We start from the raw sequence: 27,995 nt of genomic DNA on the forward strand, positions 1-27,995 counted from the left end.
GAGGGAGAGGAAGGAGTGATGTGGGGAGGAAGGTGAGGCTGCAACAAATTATTATTTTCATTATGTATTAATTTTATGATATTTATTTATCAATTATACACACAATATAGCCCGACATGTGAACATGTATAATTTGTCACACATGCCTTAACTTATGTCATCATATACATAAACAAGCATACACACTGTACACAAACACACACACTTATAAACAGTGTGTGATGTATAACATATGGATTTAAGCCTGAGACCACTTTCCCATTCACACATTTTCCAGTTTATATGAGTGTGTGTGTGTGTGTGTGTGTGTGTGTGTGTGTGTGTGTGTGTGTGTGTGTGTGTGTGTGTGTGTGTGTGTTTCAATGTTAAGATATTTTTATTTATTATATATTTTATTGCTTTCTTTTATTTTTTATCAAGCATTACTTTCACCTGCTACTTCTGTGCAACCTTTTACCCTACATTTACCAAATTAGTCAAAACTGTACTTACTTCTTCAACCACTGCACTGTTCATTCACTTAGTCACTCATGTTTTTTTGAGAAGCTCATGAGGGGCCTTTGCTTTTTTCCCTGCGCCGACAGGACAGCAGAATCAATCGTGCTGCGTTTTCCCCATGCCAGAAATAATCCTTGGGGCACACACATCTTTTAAGTGGTTTTACATGACGTTTGCACCATCATCATGATCAAGCTCACTTTAAAAAACACACAGCAGTGGGTGCATTATGAGGCTGTGGACCACAAGCAGGATTACAAGTCATATGCTTGAAGGGTTATGTAAGTATCTGTTGTTTATTATTATTCATGTAACATAAAATAATGCAGAGAAACATGTACAGTATAGATTCCGTCAGGGATGAACTGGATGAACTTGCAAATGTGGATTTTGTAGTGGTCCCACTGGAGCTCTGATCAACTATGTCAGAAAAAGGTGCTTTTTTTATTTACTGAATCTCACACCCCCTTGAGGCCTACTTGTGTACATGACGTGATCCAGATCATTTATGAAAAAGTGTTAAAAGGTGTGCGTTGCATAATTTCTGCTTTGTCGGGTGGTAGAATAACTATGAGTCACAGTCGGTTAATGGAGGGAAAGACTCCTGAGGGAGGATTCCCTTTACACATGGACTACGACACATTGGCCAGATGGGACAAAGATTTTACTCAATGGAGGATTACTTCTCACTACACCACCCCCTCACCCTCACCCCCACCCGGACCCAAAATCACACACACACACACACACACATCTCCCTCTCTCGGATGCTGCTTCAAACACAAATGCAGGCAAAATAAAGAGGCATTGGAACACAATGTTCTGAGCGTATTTCTGGACCTATAAGGAAGCCAGTCATTAACAGGAGGGTGAGCTGAGGTGACATCATCCCCTGCGATTCAGTACAATGTCATGAACTTTCCATTTTATTTACCAGAGTGAGGCACAGACTCAACCCAGGGTGGTAGTGAGTGAGTGAGGGGGCTATCTGGGTTTGCTCCTCTCTTTGCTCTGCATTAGTGGACAGCAGCATGTCTTGCACTGGCTATGGTTGAGCCTTCAGCTTTGAAATCAACCAGTCACATCTTGGGATGTTGGATTGATACTTGGAGGTAGCCAATGAGATTCCACAGCTTGACACGTCCTCTGTGTAGTGTCCTCGCCACATGGGACTGAAGGATTTGAGATGTGTATGTCTACTCAAAAGTAGGCTTAAAGGTACAGTGTGTAAGATTTAGGTGAAACAAATCCATTGGCACAAATTGAATATAAAGTAATCCTAGTGATGTTTTCACTACTGTTTTTCATTGAAATTATTTTTTTCTTTACCCTAGAATGGGTCCTTTATATTTAAATACTTTATATTAACATCTGGAGTGGGTCCTCTCCACGGAGGCCGCCAATGTTTTTTACAGTAGCCCAGACTGGACAAACTAACACCTTTTGAATTTGTATGACAACTGAAGGTTTCCACAAGTTCTCTATCATGTTTGAAAGGGGAGGGTGAGGTGAGGGGTATTTAGCTGCAACATCCAACTCCACCACTAGATGTCACTAAATTATACACACAACCTTTAAAGCCAATCCAAACTCTGCAGATTGTACACTGTTGACTAAAACCCAGACCAGGACACCATGTGAAGTCAAAGAGGAACAGGAACAGTTACAGCCTATTCAATTACAACTAAATTTAATATAGTTCAGATGTGAAAAATAAAGACTGAAGAAATTAAGGATAATTCCAGCAGCTCTCGAAAACTCAATTGCATTGCAATTCTTCATGAAAATAAAAAAATAAAAAAATGACATTCTCAAGTCTAAAAGAATAGCAGATATGATGCAAACAAACCGGGTCAGATCACAAAGTGACGGAAAATCCATCTATCCATCCATCCATCCATTTTCTATATTCTCTATATATCCTCTTAAGGGACACAGGTCACGGGGGGTGGAGCCAATCCCAGGTGACATTGGGTGAGAGGCGGGGTACACTCTTGACAGGTCGCCCGGTTGCAGGGACAAGATAAAGAAACAAACAACCATTTCCACTCACATTCCCACCTACAACCAAATTAGAGTTTCTAATGTACCTAACCTCAAATGGACTGTGGGAGGATACTGGAGTACCTGGAGAAAACCCATGCAAACACGGGGAGACCCCAGCCAAATCTGAATTTGAACCTGAAACCTACTTGCTGTGAGGCAACAGCACGGACCACCGCACCACCATGACTATATATCTGTGTCAATGTGACATGTATTTTTCTGTGGTAATATTGGCCATTGTATAATTTACTGATCTGATCTGAAGTACATTCTTCTAATTTGTTGTTACTCTGCTTTCAGGCAGTGGCATTAACAGTCTCTTGGGAAGAAAGAGAGCAGACAGTCGAGGGCAGGTAAAGTCCACTCAAAACCCATTTCCCTTGTGTTGAAATGAGATCATCCTATTAGGATCAGCATAAATATGATGTCATGGCCATGTAGGTCATTGACAAGGTCCAGTAATCTGTGTTCCCTTCAGTAAATGGGACTATGGCATTTGTTTGGTTTTGAATGGATAACATTGTACTGCAATATCCTAGAAATACTGTACCAACAGTGGGCTAAAGGTCAGAATAACAGGATAGGTCATCCAGCACAAGGCTGCAGCCAGTTCTGTATTTCATGTAGCTCATTGGAGCAACATGACTTTAGTATATTCTCTAGTTAAAATCTAAATGGCCTAAATGGTCATTAAAGGACGAAAAGCAAGCATTGAGGTCACTAGGTCAAATATATCATAAGAAACAAGTGAAGTTAAGTCGTTATCTCGATTCGATGGTAGTAGTGGTTGGTGTAAATTACCAAAGTGGCCAGGTTTCATGTTCCGTTAATTAGAAGGTTAGACGAATAGGTTTGACACTAATATCCCTTGACACATAAAAACAAGATTGAGATTCAACAAAACATTATAAATTATACAGTTTAGTCAGGCTGTGTACAGATCATAGCTGGATGGAGTGATTTAGCATTTGCCTAATGTCATATTCTAAAGCGCTCTGCATTGACACCCGGGGAGGTGTCTGCGGCCGACAGGACTGTGTCACTCACAACCATTAGCCAAACCTTATTTAGCCAGGCCAAAACCTCTGAGATCTGATTAAAATAAAACAGCTGGGGGCTTTAGTGAGTATTACTGACTGCAGATCCAACAAGCTCCAAGTGCAGCGCAGAGCCACACCAAACTCCATCGACTGAAACTAAGGCAATATAAGCTTAGAAAACACCACCTAAATACTTGTCCGACTTACGGGATGTAGACTGCAGGTCTACGCAATTGAGTGCCTATTGCAGGCGGCACTCTGCTCCCCTTCTGCTTTCAGCCTGTTACAGATTCCAAAAGGATGTCTGCTATGAGAAACGGTGGCATGTAAACACACTGAAAATGGCATGTTTGGATGACGTGGATCGTGCAATCGCACAGTCGACATACGTCTTTCCCTGACGTTTGTGGTTGTTTCTTTAGCAGCCGTTTTAATACCAGTGATCGTCTCCTTCCAGACGTGCAAATGACAAACAAAAAACTACATTTGACCAACTTCTAAAACTATGTACTGCTTTTGACTGATTCATAACTTAATCCATGCAAAGATCGAACAGTCCGCTCATTCAACATGTCACACATTCACACTGTACCTGCTTAAGCTGAACCACATTTGGTACCAGCCTATAAAGTGTACATTTGTAGATCCATCCACTACAAACTCTAACAAACATTGAATACTGTAAGTAGTATAAAATTCCTACATTTGTGTTCGGCCTTTCTTTTAAAATGTAGCGAGTCAACCAGCGCATCAGATCAAGTGTTTTATTGAGTTGGACCATTCCACCGACCCAGGACCACCTCCCGACCTTCTTTACCTGAACCCACACATCTAACACTGACCCCCACAGAACAAGAACTATGTAGCACAGTGTGACAAACAACTCTTTGAAACCTGAAAAGCCTCTCTACTGTCTCCTCCTTCAAACGATGACGAAATATCCAACATCATATTTACATCCAAAACAACCCGGCCTCACAAGACATGCTAATCACTAGGGAAAAAGTGGTGATCATGCTAAATAGCAATTTTCTTGTATAAAATGGCCACTATTACCACACAATTAAACCCAAAGGTTGCACAGTTAAAAATAAGCTACACAAATTATATTTTTTAGTTTTCAGTGTCAGATCTCACATCTACTAACCTTCACCCTTATAACTCACTTTCTTCTCACCTAGAAACATTCACTGACACGATAGTGGCAGCCATGTTGTTTTTTACACAAACACCTGATCAAAGCCCCGCCCTCAGCAAAGGCTCCGCCCGGTATCCCAGCCAATCTTTTTTCGACAGTTGTTTTTTTTTTATCTTATTAAAACACTGAAACATATTCCCGCATTTTTAATGTCCTGCAGCTTACTTGTCAACACTCTATTGAAAATGATGTAATACATTTACAAATAAAATGCTGGCAATAAAGCAATTGGTACCACTGCTATACTGTCTGTATGTGTGCTTCCATAATAAATGTGTTTTGTGTTTTGTGTTTATGTTTATGTTTACATATTTGTAAATGGGGCTAAAACGTCTCCATTCTGAGGCTGCTCCCTGAACGTCACATGAAAAACTTTAACAAGCAGAAACTTCAATAATAACCCATGCAAATTGCCCTGGACATCCGTGCTCGCTCTTTCCCGACCCCCCGTCCACATCCCATGTACAGAGGAGCTTAGCCTGGATTACACCACATCAGCCACCGGCCGCAAACGTAAATATTCCATCCTGGCTAAGCTATGATCTTGTCCAGAAAATACTTGGAAAATAAATGTAAATCTTCTTACAGGTCAAAGGGCATGATGAATGTAAAGAGAAAAGGCTGGGGGAGGTATCAGACAACAGCAGCAGTGTCATTCAGAGCCACTGACTTCAGCAGATGTATGTCACATTCACAGCATCAGTAACATGCAGCTGTCAGATCATAATTCCCTAAGCTTCATTTATACACCATTGTAAAGTAAACAATTACAATAGGGAATCACGTATCAGCCATTTTTTCCTTTTGATTTGAATCATCTGATCGCCCACTTGTTTAAAACTGACTTGCTGGCATGTCAATTAGACATGTCAGAAAGGATTACAATTAAATATAATTTCAGATGAAGCCTAAAATAAAATGCTTTTTTCATCTTCTCAAACAAAAAGATCATATTACACTGAATATCTTTAAGGTTAAGACAGTAGGTTGGATAAAACTTGACATGTGAAATCATCTGCTTGGATTTAGAAAGTTAGATGAGCATTGTAAACATACATTTATGACTGAGAGAAAATAATCTGCATATGAATTTAAAAAAAAGTTATAAATATATTTTTAACATGTAAAGCTCATTAACTCTAAATCATTATACACAGAGGCCTCACAGTTGGTTAAACAAGTCTGTAAATATATAGGCTACATGACTGGTGACTTTCCTACTGGCATTTCATTTTGGAGTCCTCAAAATCTGCATGAACTATGGGAAGGGTGTTTAGGAATCATTAGGACATAAATGTTTATTCCCTTCGGTTATGTAAAAGACTCAGAGGGAGCGGCCCAAACGTGAAGGCGATCATGGCCCCAGGTTGTCTGTGTGCTGGTGAGTCTGCGAGCCATTGCATAAGACCCTTTTCGGACACATGTCCACGTATGCTGTACCGAGGCCAAGGGATTTCTATCCACTCTGTTTAACTCTGTCGTCATTAGTGTGGTATGTGCTTGAATGTTTGTGCTTCTGTCTGTCTACTCTGGGGTTAGACAGATATGACACTTAATATATATATATATATTTTTTTTTAACAACCATCCAGTGTTTTTATAGGATGGAGAATGTTCCTTGAAGATAACTCAATAATATAAAACTATACCTACTATACCTGCAACCGTGTTTGCATTCGTTCCAGCGAAAAAAGCTGATTTGTCAGGGTAGGGTAAATTAAGGTTTAGGGGTTAGGGTCACCAGGAAATAAATGCAAGACCTGTCTGTGTGTGTGTGTGTGTGTGTGTGTGTGTGTGTGTGTGTGTGTGTGTGTGTGTGTGTGTGTGTGTGTGTGTGTGTGTGTGTGTGTGTGTGTGTGTGTGTGTGTGTGTGTGTGTGTGTGTGTGTGTGTGTGTGTGTGTGTGTGTGTGTGCGTGCGTGTGTGTGCATACGTGCATGTGTGTGCGTGTGTATGTCACCCTAGCCTAATACAGAGCAGGCCAATTAAGGCTGTCATGAGTGCTGCCTTTATCCGTCCCTTCTCCCCTGCCAATCTCTAAAGAGGCCAGGGAAAGAGAGATGGCCACCAGCAATCGACAAGTAAGAGTTACTTAAAGGAGTGTCAGCGGGGATCCGTCAGAGGGGTTTAATATTAAATGAAGGAAAGGCTCGGGTTCTCCCTCCTCTGTGATGGGAGAACATTTGAGCCTCAATTACTGCTGCGACAGATTAGATCAGCAATGTGAGGCCCAAAAACACAATCTCTGTTTCCATTCACCTGTGACTGTCAAAGGTAGGATTTTAATGAGAGACACTCATTCTGCAGCTCTTCATGCAAAACGTCTAACAGACTCGGCTGAAACATGTGGGCCGTATCTGTTACTTTTAATGGCTGACGTATTTAATTCATTAAATGAGATGAATGCAACTGAGCCAAAGCACTGGAGGGGGATCAGTGTGTTTCTATGATGGGGGATTTGGGAGGAACAGGACCCTTCAGAGCTTAATGAAGACATACCGATTGTTTTGCACAGCAGGCCAAACAGAATTATCATGTGTATTCTGATTATTCACAGCACTGTCCCTGTCTGAGGTCTACTGAGACACAACATGGTATATGGAGTCTGCCTCTCAGCTGATTAATGATGCAGTTTAGAATGTGTTAATACACCTGCAGCAATACACACACACACACACACACACACACACACACACACACACACACACACACACACACACACACACACACACACACACACACACACACACACACACACACACACACACACACACACACACACACCTTGCATTCCGCTGCTCTATCGGACTCTGCTGCTGTTTGATTTGCACTGGATTCTTAAATTCACCGACTTTACACCATATTATATTTTAACCAAACTACACAGGCGAATGTGGAGCTATAGTCCACTGTGGCTGCAGGGGCGAAGCACAGCTAAATAATTCCTTAAAACACAGACTTTTGTAGTATTCATTCTGTCACAATCTACAAATTGAAACGCAACAAATCTGCTTTGACTCAACGTGTGATTCAGCTGAATGCAAACAGAGTTCAGCGGAGGCCTTTCGAATGAACTTCTATTATTATCATTCATATTTTCATCTAATCTGGTCTAAATCCATGTGCTGACGGCTTACTATGACATCTGGGTCTAAACTGTGGGACACTTCAGAGATCATAAAAGATGCTTTAGTCACATGTTCAGGGGTATTCTCTGCCGTGACATTTAAAAAAAAAAAAAACTAAAGCTACAATCAAGTGATATAATGCACTTATTGCAGGACAATTGTTTTTCCCATAAATTAAATATTTTAATCTTTCCATCATCATTTTATTGTCCCAGACAGTGATGTCTGTATGAATTTACTATGATAAAAATGTTCATATCTTTGATATTCAATGTGCTTAACCCATTTGACTGAAAAGCTACACTAGCACAGGGTAGTATAAAGGTTTCTATTTACCTTTGATTTCAAATATATTACTTAGATATTAAGAAATCGCTACCCATGAATAAACTGGTAGGATATAATCTTTAAGTTTTAACCATTAATTAGTGTTTATTATTTCAGCTATATGTACTATATACATAGCTTACTAATTCATTTTCCAGAATATTTGAATGAAGTAAAATGAAACATGCTGTATAAATTACTTGGTTTCTACTGCAATAAAATTCAATATATACTATATTATACTGCAGCACAGTTTTTCCCCATCATAACACCATGCTGTAACACACAGTCCAAACATTTGAACGCCAACAAAGAAGAGACAGTGTTCTTGAGAGGCGGTTAAGAAAATGATTGATGTGGGTTATGTCTTAACTGGGGGTCAGTGTGCTGCTGGGCGGGTCAGGTTAGCAACATCGAGAAGGCAGCCCCATGTTTCATGCATGAGGCGGCTGATTTATTGACAGTAAGGAGGACCAGAGAGGAAACGGAGCTCATCAGGGCCAGAGGTGTGGTTGACCAGATCACACTGACCTGCTTCTGTTGGGCTAAAACAAGGGCAGACGGCCGCCACCCACACCTCTCCTTTGGTTAGTGGGAACCAGAACCTAATACTGGAGGGAGCGGCACTAGATGTAATTAACGAGAGAGGGTTCTGGAGCTGAGGAAGAGACACCGCGCAGGCCCGTGTCCCCTGACACAGATACTCAACTTGTGTTTTTGTTGAATTTTTAACAGCTTTTAGCGCTGATATGAAAGTTAAACCGTCGGGATTAGATTTACTTATTTTCTTACAGTTTGCACATGGATGCATCAGATCTCGTAAAAGCTTTTTGTTTCTTTTTTAATTTGGTCTCCCTTAGCGCTCCTAATTGTGTGTATTCACTATAATTCAGCCCAATGTTCTTAGCACCATCTTGTCAACCTCCATGGCCCTCTGTCAGCATGTCCTCTAATTCTGCCCTGCTCCCAAACTGACCTGAAGTCTGCACTGAAATCATTATACACTGAACCGGACAGGTACTCACACAAGGAAGTGGTAGAGGAAGCATTTCAATCCAGCGGGTCTCTCTAGGAAGTTGTAAACATCCCCCTGCATGCTAGTATTGATGTACGGGCTCTGGAAATCCTTTGGGTGATGACGCATCCAACTCGAACGAGGGAGAGGTGGTGGGACAGAGGTGGTCGAGGGCAGGCCGTGTATCATCTGCAACGCTGGGTCCTTTGTGTCTGCTCCATTATTCACCGCTGTGGGGTCCAGTTCCAGTGAAACAGGAGAGTAGTGGCTTCTGCCAGGTTCAGGAGCCTGTTCGGCTGTGAGGTCACCGTCCATCTCCTGGTCGAAGCTGAGGCTGTTGCTGGCGTATCCATTGGGACTGCAACTTATAAAGGAGGTCCCCATCCTGCTGCCATAGTCGCGCTGCACGTGGCATGTCATGTGGAAGGAGTGCGCGCGTCTTTCCCCCATGTTGCCAGTTTGGGGATGGTCAAGGGAGGCTTGAGAGTCCTGGACGGTTGTGGAGGTTCTGACCAAGGTCCTAGGAAGAAGGGTAGAGCCCCGCAGGATTACACATTGAGCTCGGCATGGCCAGCTACCCGCTGCAGACACGAGCTCTCACTGCTGAGCTGCATGTGTGTCCATACCTGCCGTGAAAGAGGTGAAATGAGTCAAGGCGAGAATGACAACAAGCCTCCCCATCTAACAGTGACAATTTATCATTGGCTATAAAAAACACACGACGTAGACACAAAGTTTGCTGAACCACCATATAAATCATTACCTAGTAGGTTTTGTTTCCATCATTGTTGTTTGTTTGCTAGTTAGCAGGATTAAGCAAAAACACCTGAACCCATTTCCATGAAAATTCTGTGGAGGGGTGGGACATGGCCCAAGGAAGCTGTCGTTACATTTTTGGAGCGGATCTAAATAAATGGGCGAATCCAGGAATAGATATTTTACTTTCTTTGTAGTGTTTTTTTCCACAGAATGAATTCAGTCTATGGTCGTAGCTGCGGTATAAAGATCGCTCTCACGTTCAATAGATTCCAAGTAATTTCAAGTTTTTTCAAGTGTGAGAGAGAACTGCATTGCATGCCAGTTGCAGGTACATGCACAACTTCAGCTGTCTGCGCTGACAGTAAAAACTTTATGAACAATTCCGTAAGTGAGCATGCAGCAACTAGCGGCACAGATAGGAGTGCACTCAGGTATGCAATTCAAAAATGGAGCAAAACACCATGTTAGAGGTCTTTTAGGTTATTATGAGAAGTTTAAAAAGATTGTTGGTTCATTATGAAACTGTGGTGGGACAGGTTACAATTCTAGTTGTGTTGTGTTTTCACACTGCATTTTTTTCAAGATTATTTTTACAGTAAAAAGTACTTCCAAAGCAAAAAGAAATTGAAAGTTTGGACATAGTCACTGTTACTGGAAATGCTTGACTCTTTATTAAACGATGTAAATGCAGAAAATGGAAACATTTGTACTCTGCGGCTTGTCCATAAACATCTGGGACAATGCAGAAAAAATAAAACTTACATCACAACTGTCACCAGATTAGAATCTGACTAATACTAAAGATGGTTCCCTCAGCATGATACTTTTGAAATGATCCTCTACATGGATCAGTGACCTGTTGTTCTCTGCGCTCAGATGCCAATTAAGGCTTTTTCATTGTGTAACAGTCCTACTTCTAGTGTGTGCAGCACCACTGTGTGTTTTTGAAGCTATATCTGCCATATCCTTGTGAGTAAGAAATCATAATGACATTCTATGAACTTCTGCAAATTGTATGGGGTATTACACTGTGACCTGTGAACATAATAAAAACAGCTACAGCTACATAATATTCCCAGAACAGAAACATGCGTGAGTTAATGTGGCAGCGACAGGTCAGCCACACAAGTCCATTTCCACCCGAGGATTGCTACATCCTGTTAAATCGTCCCTGATGGATGTCAAAACCTTTCGATGTCCGTCCCATCCAGGGAAGGGAAAGCGAATGCACAGCAGCCACTCTGACAATATTCGAAGAAATATAATCCAGTTTATGTTTACCAGCCTATAGCAAATAGCTACATGTGACATGGCAGAAGCTTCATCAAGTACATCAAATTTGATGGATTAAAGCCATGGGTAGTTGCATACATGAAATGAATAAATGTTTTGGAGTTTGTCTTTTACTCACCCCTTTTCATTACCTCAGGAGGTTATGTTTTCACGCCTGCCCATTTGTTTGTTGGTGAACCTCTTGCTGTAATTGTAAGTATAACTGCGCAAAAATTACTGAATGGATTTCCATCCTCAGGAACCCATTAAATTGTGGTGTGGATCCAGGATTTTATCTCTCTTTAACATTGTGAGATAGGGTGTTTTTCAACATTTACATTGATTTCACAGAGGGAAAATTCATGGATATTGATTTTTTTTAAATCTGACATGTTTAGGGTAGGGTGGGATATTTATGAGTGTGCACAATTTGGTGTAGTTCCAAATAAAAATACAGATGTAGAAAATTTAAATCATAAGGTGACTGCAAGTTAATTAGTGCCCTTCTAGTTTCACTTATTATTATTGTTATTATTGTTGTTGTTATTATTATTATTATCATTGTTGTTGTTATTGTCATTGTTGTTGTTTTTGTTATTTACAGTCAGAGCATAAAGTCAAGCACAGTATTAAAGGATTGTCTGTGAGTTCAGGTGATTAGTTCACTTATTATAGATATACCTCCTAAGACAGAATACAGTAGAATCAGGTAGTTTACTGTGCAAATGGTGCAAATCAGGAACACATCCTTAAATAGTCTATGTAATATAAACTAGTCTGGGCAGAAGGACAGTTTTAAATGTCAGGTTCACGCTCCTTAATTCCTTTGGGACTGACAGTATGTTTTATTAATAAGTGTATCAATGGTAAGCATGTTGCTCCCTGTGCCAGGTAGAGTGATGGATGTGAAAGATGGCCGGATGTCACCTAAATGGATCGGGAAAAAGGTCATCATGGGACAAGAGAGGAGGACTCCTTGTAGGCAGCAGGCGCCCCCGTTCGTGTCTGTCCTCAGCTGTGCGGAAACTGATGACAGCAGCCACATGCAACGCTGTCTCCCTGAAGATAGAGTTTCTAGCTGTAAAGCTGCTCACACAATGAAGTGTCACCCATGCACAGGCTGCTGCACTGCAGGGGGCAGGACTCTACGGTTACAGGATTGTGTGACTTTCCGTTCAACTGAACCGACCTCCTCAGCACCATGGCACACGAATTACGTGACAGCATCTGGGTTTTACATAAATTAACAACATCTGACTTCTTTTTCCAGAACTTAACTGAGTGAAATCAGTCCCCAAAAACCCCAGAAGCAAGCCCAGGTTAGAGTCTGTTTAATGAAGCTGCATCATCAAGCAAATGTTGAGTCAATATTTGCATCGATGAAGCGCTTCTGTTCCAGGCGGAGACCTCAGAGAATCACACAACAAACGCAAATGTCAAACATCTTACCTTTAACTCCAGATGCGCATCTCAAGTTGTCATCGGCGGTAAACACACAATGTACAATAATCCCTGAGGCCAGGCAACAAGTTCCTCTTACTTCTTATCTTTCTATGAGAACATTTACAGTCATAAATAAACTTGCGTTATCTCCCAGCGCTAGAAAACACAGGTAACGTGGAGAGAGCAGCTGTGGCAGCAGCCTGCAGATCCTGAGTCTGTGAGGAGCATCGCTGCCCGGGCCAGGACACGTGATGCGTTCAGGACGCGTGGAAAAGTGGATGGATGGATGGATGAATGGATGGATGGATGGATGGATTGACGGATGGATAGATGGATAGATATAATTTGTATTTCAATGTTATTTAAAGATATGTAGCAATGTGTGTATATTTCTTCCAACAGGCCATCGTTATGATGAACACTGCTTGCTGCATTTTATAAATCAATACAAATGCTGCAAGCTGATAATAATATAATATACATAGTCTATATATATATGTAGATATTTATATCATAAAATGTTCATATCCATCACCTGTATGCATATATATCCTGTATTTATTTCTTTTAGTTATTTGCTCTCTTTTTTGGGGTTCACCTGTATGTCTATGTGTTAGAGCATTGCTAAGATGGAGTCAAATTCCTTGTATATGTACACATACCGTTAACTCTGATTCAGTCTATCATTCTGAATATGATGTATAATGTATGATAAATGAAATGTGATAAAAAATGGGAATTATTTCTATGCCACATCCCAATTATTTAGGTTATTGGATATTTACTTTGCATAAAAAAAGGCAAACAAATTTGGTCATTAAAAAAAGTATATTGGGTAGATCAAAGAATTATTATGGATCCAGGGAGTGTGCATTTTAGGACAGATATTACTTTATATTAAAGTATATATTATATGTGACAAAACTTTTGGATCTTATATTATATTAGAAATAAAGTTGTGTTTAGTCATTGATAGACACCTGGAGCCAAGTCAAAGGCTAAAGGTCAAAGGCCCAGGGCCCCCGAACAGGTTAATCCAGCTGTTCACCTTGGCATTGTTTTTCTTCTTACTGTGTCTGAACATGTGTAATATTACAACAAGGGCCGCATGGGTGTGTAACCAAAGAAAATTGTATATGTGTCTATTAGTGTATTTGACAAGAGTAAACAATAGTTATTACCCTTATTAAAAACATGCTGGCAAGTTTTTGTAGAAGATGGCTGCTGGCCAACCACAACACAAAAACACAAACGACAAACTTCTCGGCCATGCAAACTTACCCCACATGCAGACTCTTCTCTTTTATTCAATAGGCTCAGTTCATGCCATTTTTTAAAATATCTACCCACAAGTCCAACATTCCCTCTGCTTCTCCTCATGTAGTGAACTCGAGTAGTGAACAATCAGTAGAATAACATCGCAAAAAACATCAACTTCCAACTGTGTTCAAACCGGTTTCAACTGAAAACAAGACTTTGCTTATACCTCTCTGTTACGTTACTGTGGGTGTGTTTCCATGTGGCAGGCTGTCGCCACAGGGCACTGTTTGTTTGCATTGTTAAACTGATATTTTACGAGGGTACCCGAACGCACCACATGTGTCTAACCCTCAGCAGCTGGCGGGCAGAGAGAAGCTGGTCACACGTGGATGGAGAGAATTCACCACTGGACATACAGAGTGATAAGGGATTGCTGCCATTCATTCTTCAACAAATATTTTTTATTATATGTTTTTGATTAACGTATTCAGCCTGAATGATATCCAATCATGTATCAGGAGGTTGGATTAACCTCCACTCACAGGACTCCCTCTGTTAATTTTATTATAGTAGTTCATCTATAATATGAAGGAACAGAAAATTATTTTTGCAACAAATTTTGATAACATTTGAATCTTTATATTTGGAAAAATGGCAACACAAAAAAAATCAGTTGAAAGTGACTATTCATTTTCGACCTTTAGACTGAAAATCAATCAACTATTACAGTAAAATAACTGTATTGATCATAAAATAGTTGCCTATCATTTCTCTGATGGGATAATAGAACTTAACTTATAGAAAATAATAAATCCAATAAAACAAAATAATAATAACAACGTTTTATTAATCATATAAACGAAATAGATAATATACACCTCTATACCCTAAGACTGTTCATGTCTTGTCACAACAATATAGAGGAGCTATATAAAGACCCAAATGACTGGAGTCAACTTGAGGGTTTGGGGGCCCCTGGAGATCGGGGGCCCCTGGTGATCTGTGCAGTCCCCCCCTTTTCTCTGTTGCTAATCCATGAGCGGTATCTCCACAAGTTTTTTTTACCTGTAGGAGGCGCTAAACACACACACTCTAAATGAAACCCTTCGCTTTCTCTGTGTTTGTCCCCTCTCTGGTGCCGTAGTCATTGGGGAAACATGGCTTCTCACAGTAGTAAAGTGTTCCTGTGCTTAGGTCGAGCTCATGTCCGTGGACCTGGACTCCAGGGAGCTCTGAACAGATTCACGTACTCTACGGCTGCGTCTGTAAACACTGCTGCTGGAAAAAGAGGTGAGTTGTACTGTCGCTACACACGGAGGCTGACGCTAATTCACAGGCTACATGCTAAGCTACCTGGAGGAGGTGCTGTCAGGCTGTCAGGCTGTCACCAAGGTCTGTTCAGCTGCCTGCTGTCCTCTGTACCATGTACTCACACACTTTGATGAGTCGGTTCCATGGCAGGAAAAATAACTGCAGCGACCAGTCTCCTGCATGTTTCCACTGGTCCATCATGACATCATCTGGCTGAACTCCACATAGTGAACTGATCACCAAAATAAAGATTGAATTAACCAGGATGAGATCAAATCTGCTTTCTTTTAAATTTAGAGTTCTATATAAAGTAGTATTTTCAACATCAACTGTGTGTGTGCGTGTGCGTGCGCGCGCGCGCGTGTGCGAGAGAGAGAGAGAAATGTCCATTGCAAGTTTTAAAGCTCAATGTGGCATGAACTTGTCTGTTGTGTCTATAGTTAGACAACAAATGCTGATTAAAAAGCTTATAAATTAAGTTTAGTTGCACTTACATGTAGCACTTGTAGTTTGGCTTTTATGAAGTAAATTGTACTTACTTGATGGTTGAATGCACTTATTGGAAGTCGCTTTGGATAAAAGCGTTCAGCTAAATGAAATGTAATGTAAAAGCTGCATTAATGGAATACTTAGCAAGTTTGTGTGAAAAAGACTTAATGACATAAGACTAGACAAGTTATTTTCCAGCTCCAATTTACCATATACATCACATCAATGAGCTTAGAAAAGCCAACATTACTTCAAACTGTAAAATACACCTGTCATATGCAACAAGCTTACTCTGTGATTGAGTGAGTGTATTGTTGTAAATACAAATAATTACAAATAGAATGAATACATTAGAAATAAGGTGTGTTACTGTTACTGCATTTACTTTGGACTTTTTCACAGTAATGAAACTGAGTGTGTGGCTAAACTTGAAATATAATTGTAGGTCCTCCTGACAGAGGTGGTAGAGGACCCTTTATCAGAAAACCCAGGAGAGAAGTAAGTGTCTGTTTTTCAAGAATGCATGTTTGACATATTTAGCGAGGTGCATTTATTTTTTATAGTGTATCATCATAGACGGAGGTCCTTCAATGTGCTTTACAGGAAAAAAGCATAAAAGTACAGATCAAAACCATAGAAAACATTATAAATGGTAAAACGTTAAACATTTGAAATGTATGTAGTTAATATTTGGAAATTAAATATGAAATTGAATGAAATCACTTGGCTAGATGATTATAATATTAGTATTAGTATCATATGATGAATAAAGTTGTCATGAGGCTTATCTCTGTAATCTGTGCTGTGGGGTATCAGGCGGGGGAGCCCAGGACAGAGAAGATGTCGGTGGATCAGGACTGGACTGCAGTTTATCCTTCAGCTACGCCCTTCAGATCCAACACTGTCCCCCTGCCTGTGAGGATGGGCTACCCTGTGAAGAGAGGCGTTCCTCCAGAGAAGAAAGGCAACCTGGAGCTCATCAAGGTCAGCCATCTTAACTTTACACCAGACCGCAGGGTGAGGGTAAATGGCGGACAGACAGGGGAGGTTGCAGTTTTAGAAATTAAAGAAGAAACAAGAAATACAGGTGATTACTTACTCAGACCACAATACATTTAAATACACCAATTTGATTGATAAATAAGGACATATGCTTATGTGTTAAACATTGAATGAAGCTCTCAGGCTATTTGCACATTGTTCAAAGTGATTGAGATCTTCTGTAAACAAAATACATACAGTTGACTGTGGGCTGTATCTGCAGCTGCTCTCAGACTCAAACTCAAATCTGGACATTTTCCTGAAATTTTTCCAGAGAGGCTGTGTGTGAGAATGCAAATGTCTGAGACATTTTCCAGAACTTTTTATGCCAGCCCCCTAATAAAATATCAGTAAACTGTCAGATTGAGCCCCTGTGAGAGTACAGCAGGAAAACGACAGGAAAATTCACACGGAGCGAGTCGGCCTGTTGATGTTTGTAAAACGCAACGGATGCGAAACTGCCAAAAAAAAAAGTAATTATCTCTATATGTAGAAAACACAATCAAATTTGAAATACACCAGGAGTATGAGAAGTTTTTGGTGGTATGTGTTGATGCTGATGGTTGAGTTGCTGTAAACAAGAAAACATGTGATTGTCACAGATAAATTCACAGATGAATTTATACGCAATGTCCTGCATCCATGCTCTACCCAGGCACCATCCCGCACCTGAATGTTCCGACATTTTCTTGTTGTTGTGAACGCATCCGACCCATACAATGTCCCACTGCCTTTCAGCCCATGTCTGAAAACGGCTTATGCCAAATATCTGTGTATTACAGCGTTTACCTACTTGTATTCACTATGTCCAGCTGAGTTAATGTAACAGGCCGGTGGCTCCTGTAGCTGCATGGCTCTGATGGCCCTGTTTCTGTGCCCGGATTACTGAGCTGCTGTGTCCAGACACCAGCTGCTCCATCTGGACTTGAGCCACTTGCCGATCCACTACTTTCACCGGCCACAGCTGGAACTCTGCCATGCAGTGTGACACCATTGATATCATTCTCTCGCTCTGCTACGAAGGGCCACACTGCTGCTCATCCCCACATCTATTTTGTCACATTAATCTGTGTTATGTTTTAAGTCATACATTATAGATGTTAAGCCCGTAGTGTGAGCTATGTGAAGTATATCTCAATGTTGGTATAGAATGTATTATATAACTATGTGTTTATATAATATCCTTTAGTAAAAAGATACATTTTGTTCTCCACTTTGTTTACCAAGCCACTGAAAAGCAGTTAATTTTGAAACTCAACATTTAGACCATAGCAAGACCATTTTCTTATGCTTTCTAAAATTGATTCTAAGATTTTGAAACGTCTTAATATTTGAGTTTTTATGACGTGAATAGTTTTGAACATCCACAAAACCTCTTGCTCATATTCCGTTTCAGATACCGAACTTTCTGCATTTGACACCAGCGGCCATCAAGAAACATTGTGAAGCTCTGAAACGTGAGTTGTTCATTTAACTGTATTGAGAAAATCCATTTCTTCATTTGTGGCACTGGTCAGAAGCAATTATAATATATTATTTACTTTAAAACAAATGTATAAGCTTAATAAACATGTGTCAAACTGTCTCTCTGTCATCAGCATTCTGTACCGAGTGGCCGTCGGCCTTGGACACAGACGCCAAATGTGACGAGCACTTCCCTGTTAAGATGGAAAGCACAGACTACTTGTCGGCTGGTCTGACGGTTAGAAACCCTGCAGCTCGCATTGTTCATCTCAAAGTGAGTGTTTTCTTTTAAATTTGCTGTTTGTTTGTACACCATCTTTTTTAACTTTTAATTTATTTCTCAAGGGTATTGGATTTATACAGGGTTTTGTAAATATAGAGGAAGCCCAGTATGGAGAAACCAGACATGTAAAATGAGATTAGAGATTTACAGGGATGTATAATCACCATCTGACATCATGTCCCTGTTACTTATCTAGAGAGACGCTCATTGTCCATTGACCTTAAACCTTAGAAATAATGCCATGATGACAAGAGATTAGTCGGAGAGAATTATTTTACATATAAGCATGTTCTGAGACTTTGTTGTTGTAATGGTTGTAGCACTTAGTTTAAGGAATTTTCTTCTTCTTTTTTTTTCCAACTTGATATTTTCACAGAAAGATGAAACCAAACATTTGAACTTTGACACATTTGTTGAGACATTTTTAATATTCCTATTAATCCCCCCCCCCCCACTAATCCATAGAGATGCAATCTTCCCCACAGACCATAGCCATGCATGTAAACGCATAGGAACATGTTACAACCCCACAGTCTGCTGGAAAAAGATGCATTCTTAAGTACCGTCAAAGAATTCAGTCAAGGTCATCAAATACACATCAGTTAAAAACATGGTGTTGTCCTTATTTCTTTTGTATTATAAAGGGCAGAGCAAAACAATTTCCGTAGTGGCTGAAAAGTCCCTTTTCCAGCAAACAAATCTGCTTTTCAGTTTTATTTTTATTCTATGTTGCTTATAAGTTTTTCCATTTGTGAATTTGAATTCTGTTTTTGTTTCTTGGATCTGGCTACATGTTTACATGAATTAATCGAAAATGTGTAATTTGTATCATTAATCAGCAGCCATCTGCTCCACTGACACTCTGCCTTAGATTATATCAGTAAAGTAGGAACTATTCAGACATTAATCCTCGTGGATTAGACAGAAAGATAGATTGGAGTCTGGAGAGTAAATCTGACACAGTTCAATAAGCGGATCATTTTAATAAAAATTGATTGTTTCCTTTGGTTGTTATGATCATTGATTTAGATGGGGTGTCAGGTTTGATCCAGAAAAAACACAGCAGACTTTAGCTCTACTGTGTCTCCACTTCTACACTACCACTGTGTTGCCAGAGCACAAAGCTTAGACGACAGAAAACATGCACAAATGTACATTGTATTACCTACAAAAGCATTTTGTTGCATTTTATACATTATATAAGTCAAAGCCATTAAAAACAATGTAATCATGGAATAATCTGTTTTCCATCTATGGTCTCTGCAAGGGGCTTACGGGTTGTTCTGGGCCACAGCATGGATGCTGTGATTTCATGTGCAATAAGTATGTTAGTCATACTTTGTAGATATAGTTGTGTCACAGTGCAAAGTTTTTGGTAAAATTTTAGTTGTGGCTCTATTTTCATTATTGATATAATATAGAAGCAATGTGGAAATTAGATGATGATTATTGAATAAAATATCCATCAAGGAAATTTGAGATAACGAGCACATTTTGAAAGGGCATCTCACCAGTCGTTAAAAATATAAAATACATTTTATTGATTGTGTATGTAAGAGATACTGTGAGATACAGCCAAAAGGGACAGTTCAGAATTAAATCACTTCTGCATGAATCTCGTCTCGTGTTATTTTTGACATCCTGATAATGTGTCCATCCCGAAGACTGTTGCCTTTATAATCAGATTATAATTCTCATGTCATTTCCTTCACAGGTAAAGATGTCCAGTTTGAATCTTGACGACCACGCACGCAAGAAAATGCTCAAACTTGTTGGGAAGAGATACTGCAAAGCCTCTGAGGTGCTCACCATCACAACTGACAGGTAAACATTGCTTCCTTCAATATAAAGTTCATTAAAGAGCCTGAGCGATCCTGGATTTCTGTGGGATATGCAGTTAAAAATATCTATTGATGTTTTGGCCTTGATCTTTACATGATATACAAAAAGTTTTCCTAAAGGCACATATCCGACAATAAGTTCATGTGATGGCTCAATATCAACGGATACAATCCTTCAATATATCGAGCAGGCCCTAGTTCAAAACACTAAATGTCACCATGAAGTGAAAAAAATTCTTCTCTTGTCTTTTCCTCCCCCTCTCTCTGTCAGCTGTCCACTGAGGAAACAGAATTTGGAATATGCCACGTACCTGCTGACTGTCCTTTACCACGAGTCGTGGGTGAGTAGGAAAGATTTGGCCATTTTTTCTCTCTGTACGTTTCTGTACTGACTGAACATCGAGCAGACACATCAGTTACCGGGGAGGGAAAAATCAGACCCTCTCTAAACCTGCAGCAGTTGCCCGAGTCATTAAGTGTAAACAAAGTGCTGGTTTAGTCTAAATGTGGGACTATTTGATCCAGACCATTTAAAGATCCATCTTCAGCCCCTTCCTTACTCCTAACCAGATGTACCAGGGGTTAGCTGTGCCTGTTCTCTTTCGTCACAGGTCTCCTGTGACTGTGGCCTTTTCCTCAGCCTCCCCTTTTCTTTACTGACCTTTCATCGTCTTTCAACAAGTATCCATTCATTTAAAAGTCAATTGCTCCCTGGCTTTACTTGTACTGATGACCCACTGTCACGTTCCTTTAGTGTACCCTCTTGAGGAGATCATGTGCAGGACAATGGCCGATCTCATACACTGCAGCATGAGTTTTCTGATATATCATGTATTGTAATTAATCAATGTCGCCCAGGAGGTACAGTGGGTCATCCATTAACCAGCATGGTGGCAGAAAGTGTTCTTGAACAAGACACTGTACCCCCAATTGCCCCGGAGTGAATGTGACTTGTAGCGTAAGAACTGTGGTCGATTTTAAAAAGACAAAAAAAGCACTATATATATATGCAGTTCATTTAAATGCAGTCCATTTATTGTGGAGATTTTGTAATGGACAAGCTGTAATTTCACAAGGTAGAGCTGGCAGTAGTGCTAGTTTTTTTTTTTTTAGAAAATGGCATTCTATGAACATTTTTCATTCCTTCATCTCTGACATTTGCTTCCTGCTGGTGCCATGGCACTACCTTTTACCAGGGGAACTCTTGTCCATCTTGCTCTGAGATCTGAAGAGCCCATTAGAGCGGTATCAAGCGTTGAATGGGCAAAAGGATGGCAAACAGCAGCAATAGTCCAGTTGGCATTTCCCCACAGATGAGGAGAAAATAGCCTCCCTATCAGGTGTTGACCCCGATACTCATTTACATCAGGCCGAATATCCCACCGAGAAGAAATCAAACCAGAGAAGTCTGCCGCCAGGTCATTAGCCTGGGCACTGATCGCATAATTTTGCAGCCAGCCACATAAAAGAAAATGACTCTACCCAGATTACATAGAGTGCAACCTCTGTCTTTAGTGTTTCCAGTCATGGCTTAGTCACATTTAAAGAGAATCTTTCAACTGGTAAAGGTGTCCGAGCCAGGAGGCAGAACACTGTCCGCTGCCCTTTTGGACACACAATGGAAGGCACAGTGCTTGTCCAGCAGGCTTGTGGAAGCTGTGAGAGTGGCGTAGCGTTCAGGTTGTAACGCTAGCCCACAAAGAGTCCAATTGTTTGCACTCACTGGGGTGATTTTATCTCCCCACTCAGGGAGATGGACCTTCCCTGATAAATCCAGTGTGTTCTAATCCAGGCCAGCGTTGGGGCTGACTGCTCAAAAGGTGCCTCCAACATGCACAAACATTCACCACTAGAGGCACTGCATCTGCTGTCGTGCCTTCGTGGCCAACACCTGTCCTGTTAACCGTTATCTGGCGGGCATGTGAAGTCAATCAAGAATTTGTCTCTTGGCCCGTTATCAGATGTCTTTAGGCTAAAATACTTAGTGATGGAAGCATTTCCCTCTCAAAATTAAATGCTTTAACCACTGATCCTTCGCACAAGAAATGTTTTGATCTAAAACTATACTCAGTTGTCATTATTTCAAAGGAAGCCACTGATCTATTTCCAAGCGCTTCACTCACTCGGATCCAGACAGGATGTTATGCGGATCAGATATGTATAGCGGTAATGATGGTCATTAACCTCAAACACCTGGAGAGCAGCAGAGCTCGGGCTCAGCCTCTGCCCTGCTTTAAGCTGCTGCACAATGGAGCCCGTTGTTCTCCAGGGAATGTGATGTTAGCAAGACAAGCAGCGGACAGACCACTACATATGGAGAAATAGTATCTCTGTGAGAGGAGCATCAAAGAAGAGGTGGGCCGCGACCAAGGACCATCTGTTGCCATACATTGTTCCCAACTAGAGGTCTGGCCTTAGCCTCAAACATTAATGTCTGGACTTTTTACAGAGTTGGCCTTTCACTTATAAAGAACGCAGCAGGTGACTGTCGGGGTCAGACGTGTTCACAACAACAGGAGAATGTCCGTAACATTCAGGCAAAGGTCTGAATGAATGAATCTAGTTAGAACATACAAGAGGCAGAACACGACATGACAGCATATCGACGACCAGCATCAGCACTTATCACCGAAAGCTCTGGAATCTCGTCTTTCCAAATTGACATCTTCATCTACGTCTTCTGTGTATGGCACCTCATTTCCATCCCGTGATGTTTCTATTCATTTAGCTGTTTAAGTTTTGTGTCTGTAGCATGTTAGAAACGTCATCAATGTGTCCACACACTCGCAGTGAATCCTCCAGACAGTATCCTGCTGTGTTCTCACATGGGCTCACTGACATTCTCCAGGGTTTTTACTAGGAGGCTGGCAGGAAAAACTCAGAAAAACACAAACAGCCCCTCCAGATAATTTGTGGAGACTATACTGAGTTCAGTGCATGTCTGCTACAGACGACACTGTTTTCACTCAAGTTGGGTAGATTGTCTATCTGCATGTAAAAGGTAAATGATTTTCTGTTTTTGTCATTCTCCAGAAAACAGAAGCCTGGGAGGCTGAGAAGACTGTGGCAGACATGGAGCAATACAGCTGGGAGGACAGCCAGTCCCAGAAGAATATCTTGGATACGCTAGTCCGCATGAAGGTGGCCGGGGAAGGAGAGGGCGAGGAGGTGCGAGAGCAGCTGCTGGGAAGAAGAGAGGTGCAGGAGTATAAGGACTCGGTCGAGAGGCTGAAGAATGAAGGAGACAGCGAGATCACCATGCTTCAGTACAAAGATGCCGTCAAGAAAGTATTCAACCTGTGATGCAGATTTATCTAAGAGTGAATTTACATGGAAACAGTGACCAAGGGCAACAGGAACCTGTGACAGGATCAACCAAAAACATTTTAGACTCCGTCATCTACCTGCAACACAAAGATGACAGTAGATGATTACTATTTCATTATACATCAGGATATTTCAGCCTCATGTCTCGACTGAACTGTCAAATCATGTGAAGGATGCTGTCCGTCTTATAAAAATAAATGTGATAATGCTATTGTTGATGATTGTTCTGTGAAGGTCATGTGGAAGGTGGGTGAAGCTTTAGCCCCAGTCCGTCACTTTGTGGCCCAACTTCAGCCAAACTTCAGGAGCGGGACCCCGAGTGAAAGGATGCTTTCAGCAGCACGCTGTTAAAAAGTGCCGCGCCCTTCTTAAAGAGCGTTGGTCTGCAGTCCGTACCCTTCTAGGTCGGGAGAAACCCAATGCACTGAGATGTGCTCAGCGGCAGGAGGGTTAACCACAGAAGGCCAAAAGGCAAAAACTCAACCCCACAAAGAACATCAAGTCACTGACGATCCGAACAACACTTTGAATTGTAGCAGGGGTTTTTCTGCCTGGAAGTGCCCTCGGTTTAGTCAACTGGCAAATGTCCTCGAGGGTTTGGCATCATGAGCAGTTGAAACTCACTGAAGTGCATCGAAATATAGGTCAGCCAAATGTACATCATATCATCTTGCCTAAGGCGAATTGCTGTGGTAGAATGCATCGGCTGAATTTGCGTCACTCGGTTAAAAGTGAAACCAAAGATCATGACAACTATGTCTTCGGTAATCTAAGCCATAAACTACCTGCCAGTTCAGTTTAAATACACAGTATTAGCCTCACTGCGTCAACTTACAGAAACTACATTTTCATCTCTATCGGCTTAAAATAAAGCTTTCATTGTTTTTTTAAATAATCAAGTAGGCAAAAACTAAAATGTAACTTATATAGAATGTCTTTGTCCTGGATTTATTCGTTTAACACTTTACCGTAAACAAAACGGAAATGTCAGTTCTCTCTCAGGAACTCTCTCTGACCAGCACGTACTTAATCAGACGCATGGAGCCTCTCCTCCCTCTCCATGACGTCCGATAGCGCCCCATCCTCCTCCTGTGAGCCCTACAGCTCACCACCAGCAGGATGGAGCAGCAGCAGCTCAGCAGCAGTGTGACGCAGATGGCCACCGCGACCAGTAATGTGCTAGCAGCTACGTGCCACCCAGGTCCCAACTCCTCCAAAGTGTCCTCTGCGCTGACTCCCTGGCCTCCATCACCGCCTGCAGTGTGGTTCCTCCCCAGGGGGCCCTTGGTGTCATTGGGGTATTGCTTGCTGCTCTCTGTGTTGCCCACAAGGCCTGTGGTGGCTGGAGGGCTGGTCGCTGGCCGAGAGAAGGTGGTGGTGTGAAGCTGGGTAAGGGCGGATGTAGAGGGCTGCGTTGTAGTGGGGGAAAAGATAGAAGTCGTCTCAGGATTTAGGGTGGTATCTGTCATGGATGGAGGAGGTGCAGTAAAGCTGGGTGCAGGAGAATTGGTGGAGGTGGTTGGGGCTGTTGTTTGTGCATGGTTCTGCTGGTCTGTTATAAGAGCAGGTGAAGTGGAGGACAGTGTGGTTGTTGTTGTGGGAACCACTGTAGCCTGACTGGTGCTCCGCAGGGTGGTGGTGGTGGTGAGCCCTCTACGTGCTGTGGTGGGCCGTGTACCAGTCGGTGCAGATGTCAGAGGCAGGGCAGCGGGCGGGGGCGGGGGCGGATGTATGAACTGGCGTTTGTCTGAGGGCAGGGGCTCAGAGACGTTGGCTCGACTGTAGTGGTGCGGCAACACACGCACATTGGAGGTGAAGTACTTTCCAAACACCAACAGGTCAGGATCCACCCCTGAGACATGAAGAGGTTTTTATTTAGACACACTAGCTTTTTTTAAACATGTCTAATATTTTCATTATGAAAATGAATCCATTTAACCCTCCTAAAAATGTAGTTATATACTTAAACAAATGTTAAAACAATTACTATGAGTAGTTTTAGTGGATCAAGTATTCAGATCATCCTCTTTAAAACGTAGCAATGTCGCACTCAAAAATACTAGTTAAAATCTTACACAACTACAAGTATTTGTAGAAAAATGTACTTTCAAGTACCAGAGGTAAATGTATATGCATGCGCACAGTAATTGACCACTATCAGTGTTGCACCAGTATATTATTACGTTTGTGTGTAGTAGTTAAAACATTTTTTAAAATATATTTTATATTAACTTCCTTAATGTTCTTGTTTCTATTAATATTGTATTCATTGGTCTCTAAAGCTGAGTATTTAACTCTTAACCTTTTAGTTCAAGTTTTGTCAACCACCTGTAAAGCACTCTGAATTGCATTTGATTTGTTTGATCGATTATATATTGTAGGATTGTTACTGATGCTTTTGAGAGTTAATTGCTGTACTTAGTCAAAGTGGTAATATGTTTTGTGTGAAAAAAATGGAATCTTCAAAGTAAGAAATAACTGTAGCTCCTACATAATTAGAGCAGAATAAAAAAGTCACGTTTTTAATCTGATATCAAGTGGAAAGAATATAAAGTGGCAGAAAATGGGAAGTTGCCTACAAGTAGTTCTAAGTAGTTCTTAAGTTCCCCATTAAATGTACTACTTACTTTCTGCTACTGCTGGTCTACAGGTTGTGTTAAGAGTCTTTATAGGCACCAGTTTTAGTCCCATGCATATATGGTGAAGTGATCTTAAATACATTGAGGCTGTATAAACGGATACATTTGAATATAGGCCACTTAACAAACTCACCTTTAGTGACATTGTACAGAACAACGTTGCCCCTGTGGCTCAGGATGCAGCTCTCCAGCGTGGGACAGTGCAGGTGGAAGCAGTTCACGTTTTCTTGAGAAGTATCATAGTGGAAAATGGCCAGATTGCAGGAAACTGTGGGAGGACAGATGCTCATCACGATGGGGAGAGGGTGTGGAGGATCAATACCGTTACAAAATGAAGGGAAAAGTGGAAAATGATACCAATGTTATACTCACAGTTTCTGGTGAGGCAGCAGGTGCGGCTGCATTTGAGCGCCGTCTCCTCCTGGTAGTGCTTCAGCAGCTGCGCTCCTCTGCGCTGAGACTCCTCGATGTCGATGAAAATACCCGGGAAGCGTCGGATCCAGCAGTTCTTATAATAAGACGTCGGCGAGCACCTCGACTCCGTGTGGCACACCACACTCAGAACCGTCAGCAAGCCCCATGCGACGTTCATTGCGCGCGATGTGAGTCACAGCATGTTAGAGGACAGTGTGAGCAGGGCATCGACATGTTTGGGAGGCTGGTTAGCTCGCGGTGTGAAAGTGGAGCCAGTGTGGTCTGGTGTTACTGGGACCAGTTCCTCATACAGGTGAGTCACAGTTAGGCACCTGGAGGAGGAGACCCAGCCGTGCGTAAAGTGTCCACTCTGCAGCGGTGCGCACTTTATTGCTCTGAGATTCTGCTCCGTGTTGACAGGTTTGCATCACATACAGGTTCATTGAGAGTTTTTGCAGATTAGTCAGCTGCACATAAAAGATGTCAACCTCCTGTTCTGAAACTACACTGTTTGCTTTGTGACAGTGCACTTATCATACATAGGATTGTGGCTGTGGATGCACATCAACACTCAGACGCCATCAGCAGCCAATATTTTGGTGACACAATACATTTGTGTTGGGTCCATAAATTCGTGCTGTTGATGTCAAATTGTGGGTTAGGGTTCAACTGAAAATCCAGGAGATTGTCAGTTTGAGAAATACTCACAGCAGCCTGTCTGACAACAACAATCATGCCTGGGTCAAAGTCACTAAAATCCCTTTCTCTTGTTTGATGTGAACATTGACTAAAGCTCCTGACCCGTATCTGCATGATTTCATCCATGGAGCTGCAGATAATAGCCTGAATAAACAGGCGTATGTTCCTGAGTATATCCTTATACATATCACAACAGATCTGCAAAGCTATAAACCTGTGCAAAGTAATATTCATGCAAATAAAAATATTATAGTAAGCTACAGGTTATGGAGCATATTTATATAGAGTCACTGGGCTGGATATAACAGATACACCTTACAACACAAACTACAGGCTAAAATATAATATAATACCACTCCACTGCAAGAACTCTAATCTTTGTATAGTTGATCACTTTAACCTCACTCATTTGTTATTGAAACATAAATATTCAAATGCTTCTCCAAAAACGTAATAAAGTTTTTTTTTTAGTTTGAATCTAAAATCTCACACTGTTGACCTC

The 27,995-nt window shown here is 41.3% G+C and overlaps 3 protein-coding genes across 3 annotated transcripts in view; 1 reads left to right on the plus strand and 2 right to left on the minus strand.

Moving 5' to 3' along the window:
* The window catches only part of kcnq1.2 (potassium voltage-gated channel, KQT-like subfamily, member 1.2), a 176,822-nt gene extending 163,921 nt beyond the window's left edge, over nucleotides 1-12,901 (minus strand). Inside the window, exons 1-2 of the mRNA XM_034588885.1 lie at nucleotides 12,732-12,901; nucleotides 9,262-9,877 (exon numbers count right to left, since the gene is read on the minus strand). Coding sequence (XP_034444776.1) covers nucleotides 9,262-9,701 — 440 coding nt within the window. The 5' untranslated portion in view covers nucleotides 9,702-9,877; nucleotides 12,732-12,901. The remainder of the gene's footprint in view (nucleotides 1-9,261; nucleotides 9,878-12,731) is intronic.
* A 2,211-nt stretch (nucleotides 12,902-15,112) lies between these two features.
* On the plus strand, nucleotides 15,113-23,957 carry mrps35 (mitochondrial ribosomal protein S35). Its single transcript, XM_034588740.1, has 8 exons — nucleotides 15,113-15,275; nucleotides 16,231-16,283; nucleotides 16,602-16,769; nucleotides 18,223-18,283; nucleotides 18,425-18,564; nucleotides 20,288-20,397; nucleotides 20,686-20,755; nucleotides 23,448-23,957. Exons 1-8 carry the CDS (start codon nucleotides 15,143-15,145, stop codon nucleotides 23,715-23,717), a joined length of 1,005 nt encoding a protein of 334 aa, XP_034444631.1. The 5' UTR covers nucleotides 15,113-15,142; the 3' UTR covers nucleotides 23,718-23,957.
* A 701-nt stretch (nucleotides 23,958-24,658) lies between these two features.
* LOC117763538 (MANSC domain-containing protein 4-like) lies at nucleotides 24,659-27,188 on the minus strand. The gene is made up of 3 exons (XM_034588739.1): nucleotides 26,753-27,188; nucleotides 26,514-26,648; nucleotides 24,659-25,593 (listed from the first exon to the last, which is right to left on the minus strand). Exons 1-3 carry the CDS (start codon nucleotides 26,970-26,972, stop codon nucleotides 24,740-24,742), a joined length of 1,209 nt encoding a protein of 402 aa, XP_034444630.1. The 5' UTR covers nucleotides 26,973-27,188; the 3' UTR covers nucleotides 24,659-24,739.
* Between the last annotated feature and the right edge of the window lie 807 nt (nucleotides 27,189-27,995).

Source organism: Hippoglossus hippoglossus, chromosome 6, assembly GCF_009819705.1.
Source record: "Hippoglossus hippoglossus isolate fHipHip1 chromosome 6, fHipHip1.pri, whole genome shotgun sequence".
Lineage (NCBI taxonomy): Eukaryota > Metazoa > Chordata > Actinopteri > Pleuronectiformes > Pleuronectidae > Hippoglossus > Hippoglossus hippoglossus.

Bases quoted from the DNA above. Each gene is read 5' to 3' on its own strand.
- LOC117763538 (XM_034588739.1), bottom strand. From the start codon at position 26,972: ATGAACGTCGCATGGGGCTTGCTGACGGTTCTGAGTGTGGTGTGCCAC. The intron at 26,649-26,752 runs GTGAGTATAACA...GTCCTCCCACAG, and splicing joins CTGCTGCCTCACCAGAAACT to TTTCCTGCAATCTGGCCATT. The intron at 25,594-26,513 runs GTGAGTTTGTTA...TTCATGTCTCAG, and splicing joins TCTGTACAATGTCACTAAAG to GGGTGGATCCTGACCTGTTG.
- mrps35 (XM_034588740.1), top strand. From the start codon at position 15,143: ATGGCTTCTCACAGTAGTAAAGTGTTCCTGTGCTTAGGTCGAGCTCAT. The intron at 18,284-18,424 runs GTGAGTTGTTCA...CTCTGTCATCAG, and splicing joins ACATTGTGAAGCTCTGAAAC to CATTCTGTACCGAGTGGCCG. The intron at 20,398-20,685 runs GTAAACATTGCT...TCTCTCTGTCAG, and splicing joins CTCACCATCACAACTGACAG to CTGTCCACTGAGGAAACAGA.